General features: G+C 44.3%; 1 gene segment (V, D, J or C); it reads left to right on the top strand.

Moving 5' to 3' along the window:
• Positions 1 to 1255: 1255 nt before the first annotated feature.
• On the top strand, positions 1256 to 1743 carry LOC103751454. The segment is given in 2 exon segments: positions 1256 to 1335; positions 1415 to 1743. Coding segments are annotated over 2 exon segments (387 nt in total).
• The last annotated feature ends 1535 nt before the right edge of the window (positions 1744 to 3278 follow it).

Raw genomic sequence — 3278 nt, 5'->3', positions numbered from 1 at the left:
AGTGTGTGACTGGATATAAATGAGAGGGAATGAGGACATGTGTGATAGTTTCCTTGCCAGGATTCTCTGTCACTGCAGTTGTTCAGTGTGAAGTGGAGCTGGTGGATTCTAGGGGAGGCCTAGTTTTATAAGAATCCAAACTGATGATTTCATGACAGGATATGCTGCATTTGTGAAAAATATTCACCATATCAAGAGATGATGGATAAAACATTGCCTCATGCAGATAAAATCTGAAAATTGAGGACAATATATTACTCTCCTACAGATTCACTGATGGGAGCACAGAACCAACTTATCCTGCCTGTACACTTATCAGCAGGAGGCGCTCAGCTCACAGTGTTTGAAGACCTGGATGCTAGCAGGTGCTATGGTTGGTTGAAGAGTAAGCGTCAGTTTGTGGTGCTTCCTGTATAAAACTGTTCCCTGAAGACTTTCTTGTCTGGAGATCCTATGCTTAGAACAATAGTCTAAGACTCAGAAAGGTCGTGTATAAGAGAAGACATTTCATATGGATTAAATGCATAAAATAATTAATGGAGCAGAAATGTCTCTGCCTTAGATGATAGGATTAGACCTAGTGACATTTCTCCAGGAAAATCAAGGCAGTATATTACGTCAGATTCCTGATTTAAAGCAATATTTGACATGTGTGCCAGATTAAGTAGATAGTCATAAAGGCTCAGAGTACAACACTGCATCCCAGTTTCTGTTCTCCCCAAAGTGACACAACAGGGACTGTGACGATTGGAGAGGTGACAAATCATTTTTATGGACATACCATCATTTGGCTGCCAATGGGACCTGAAGGATGACTGCAGAAGGCTCAGCGAACTGAGGGACTTCAGCTGTGCTCAGGGTCCATCAGTGAAATTGGTCACATAAAAAGGACAGTCAGCTAAAGCATGGTCACCATTTTGCCTTGAGAGAATACTGTTGTCCTGCTCCACTTTTGAGGCTTCAGTAAGGACCAGTGAATGCATGAGGGTGGGCTTCTTAGAGGATGTGATTGTGCAAGACATGCCAAGCCTCAAGATTTGGACATCACCAAAGTGAAGACAGAGACATCTGACACCACAGAGCAAAGGCTCAGTCACCCTGGTTAATGGGTCTGAGATAGTTGGTCTCAGGATATTTATATAAGTGTTGTCCAGTAAGGTGTTAGGGGAATCATGTTGTATGCAAATATCTCAGGGTCTCCAAATAGAAACCCAAGGCTTCTCTAAATACGCAGCAAGGGCACTGTCCCGTCAGGCTTAGAGAGTCACTGAGTCCTAATGCCACACAACATGGACTGGGTGTGGAGCTTCCTTCTCCTGCTCATAGCTATGCCAGGTAAGATCCACGGGCCCAGAGCTGCAGAGGAAACTGAGGCAGTTCCATTTCTCCTGACTCCTCTGTATTCTCCCCACAGGTGCCCATGCCCAGGTCAAGCTGGAACAGTCTGGTGCTGAGCTGAAACAGCCTGGACAGTCAGTGAAGATCTCCTGCAAGGCCTCGGGGTACACCTTTACCAGCTACGGAATGCACTGGTTCAAGCAGCCAGTAGGAAAGGGTCTAAAGGGCATGGGTGCGATCAACACTGACACTGGAAACCCAACTTATGCTGAGGACTTCAAAGGACGTTTTGTCTTCTCCATGGATGCCTCCATCAGCACTGCCTACCTGCAGATCAACAGCCTGAAGGCAGAGGACACGGCCGTGTATTATTGCATGAGACACAGTGTGCAAACCACATCCTGAGGCTGTCAGAAACCCTAGGGGAAGGTGGCCCTGCTGGGGTCAGACTGCAACAGAGAAACTATTCACAATTGGTCTTTGATAATGGATTATGATTTTAGAGTTGAGACAAGTGGAAAATTATTTTTCATTCATCTATAATATTCTCATTGATGCCTTGAAAGATCAGCTTCCTGAAATGGAGAAGGGCTGTTATGTACAATCATTAACTTGATATAAACCCTACCATTTTGAGTGACCTCTGTAGAGAGTCTATGTGCAAACAAATATGAAATCATGTCTTAGATGTAGGCCACCTGCCTCCATTGAGTGATCCCAGAGGGATGATCAGCACATGGCCATCAGGGTTACAACTGAGACAGGAATGGAGGAGAACAAGACTGTGCTGGGGACATCAGCACCCAGAGCAGACACTGGAATGCAGACATCCAGAGTGCTGTGCATCTGCCATGTGTCTGTGCAGGTGCAACACGGGAGACAGGAACATTTGCAGATGTGACAGGAGTAAAGTCAGTGCTAAAATTGCAGTTACTCAAAACTAAAAAGGAAATCCATAATTGCAGAAAAGTTATTGAACACATTTAAGGAACAAAGTTTAATTAAAATGAAGCAAATATATTAGAAATACTCACTGAAGCAAAGTTGGAAAGAAAATTGAAGGAAAAGAATGTCATAACAAAGCCACACAGGAGTGAAATCTGAAACTTCATCTTGAATATGAATTGACCGCACAAATCCTGACAGTGAACACATTGCAGCCGGAGCCCCTTCCCAGGTCACATGTCCAGGGCTGTGTCATCTTTACACATTTCCAATTGTAATCCATTATTACCAATATTCTAATTTTGGTGTCCAGATAAGTACATTATGTTGGAAATGTCTATCTCTTTGTGTTGTTAAGTGTCATTTTATTTTAGTTTTTACATTTTCCTGATGCAACATTGACTAACTTCAAGGAATTATTTTCTTCATCCGGTTTTAGATTTTCTTAATGGTATTGTGATGGTTTGAACTTGGGTTGCCTTTCAAAACGCACTATACTGGAATTTACTCTTTTGTTAGAGTGCAAAGGAATTGTAAACCTGATCAATTGTGGCCAATCTGGAGGTAATTAGTCCATGTGTCCCAGTGGCAGACATACTTAGAACCTGCTTTAGGTGTGAAACCCTGGACCAGATACCAACAGAATGGGCTGTTGAGTTAGAGAGCGATCTTCCACGTCTGAGCTCTCCTTCACATACTGTCTGCAACTCCTGTTCTTGCTGCTGTCATGTGATGCAACGGATCAGGTTATGATGTGGCATCCAGCCTTATGGCATGGGTTCTATTTATTTGGACTTCTCAGCTGTCAAAACTGTGGGGGGGGACTATCCTCAGACCTCTTGGGGTAAGTCTAAAGCGCAGCTCTCCGCGCCGGGACTCCCTAAGCCACATTCACCCTTCCATGCCCCCCGCTCGCTGTTCTATACTCCTAGTCTGAGCCCTGCGCCATTCCTAGTCTTGGGGCCCCAGACACCTGGGGAACCAATACTGTTTCC

The sequence above is a fragment of the Nannospalax galili genome, unplaced genomic scaffold (assembly GCF_000622305.1).
Source record: "Nannospalax galili isolate Female #2095 unplaced genomic scaffold, S.galili_v1.0 scaffold130, whole genome shotgun sequence".
NCBI classification, from domain to species: Eukaryota; Metazoa; Chordata; class Mammalia; order Rodentia; family Spalacidae; genus Nannospalax; species Nannospalax galili.
Note: the sequence above shows the minus strand (reverse complement) of the source record. Positions and strands in the feature narration are given on the sequence as shown.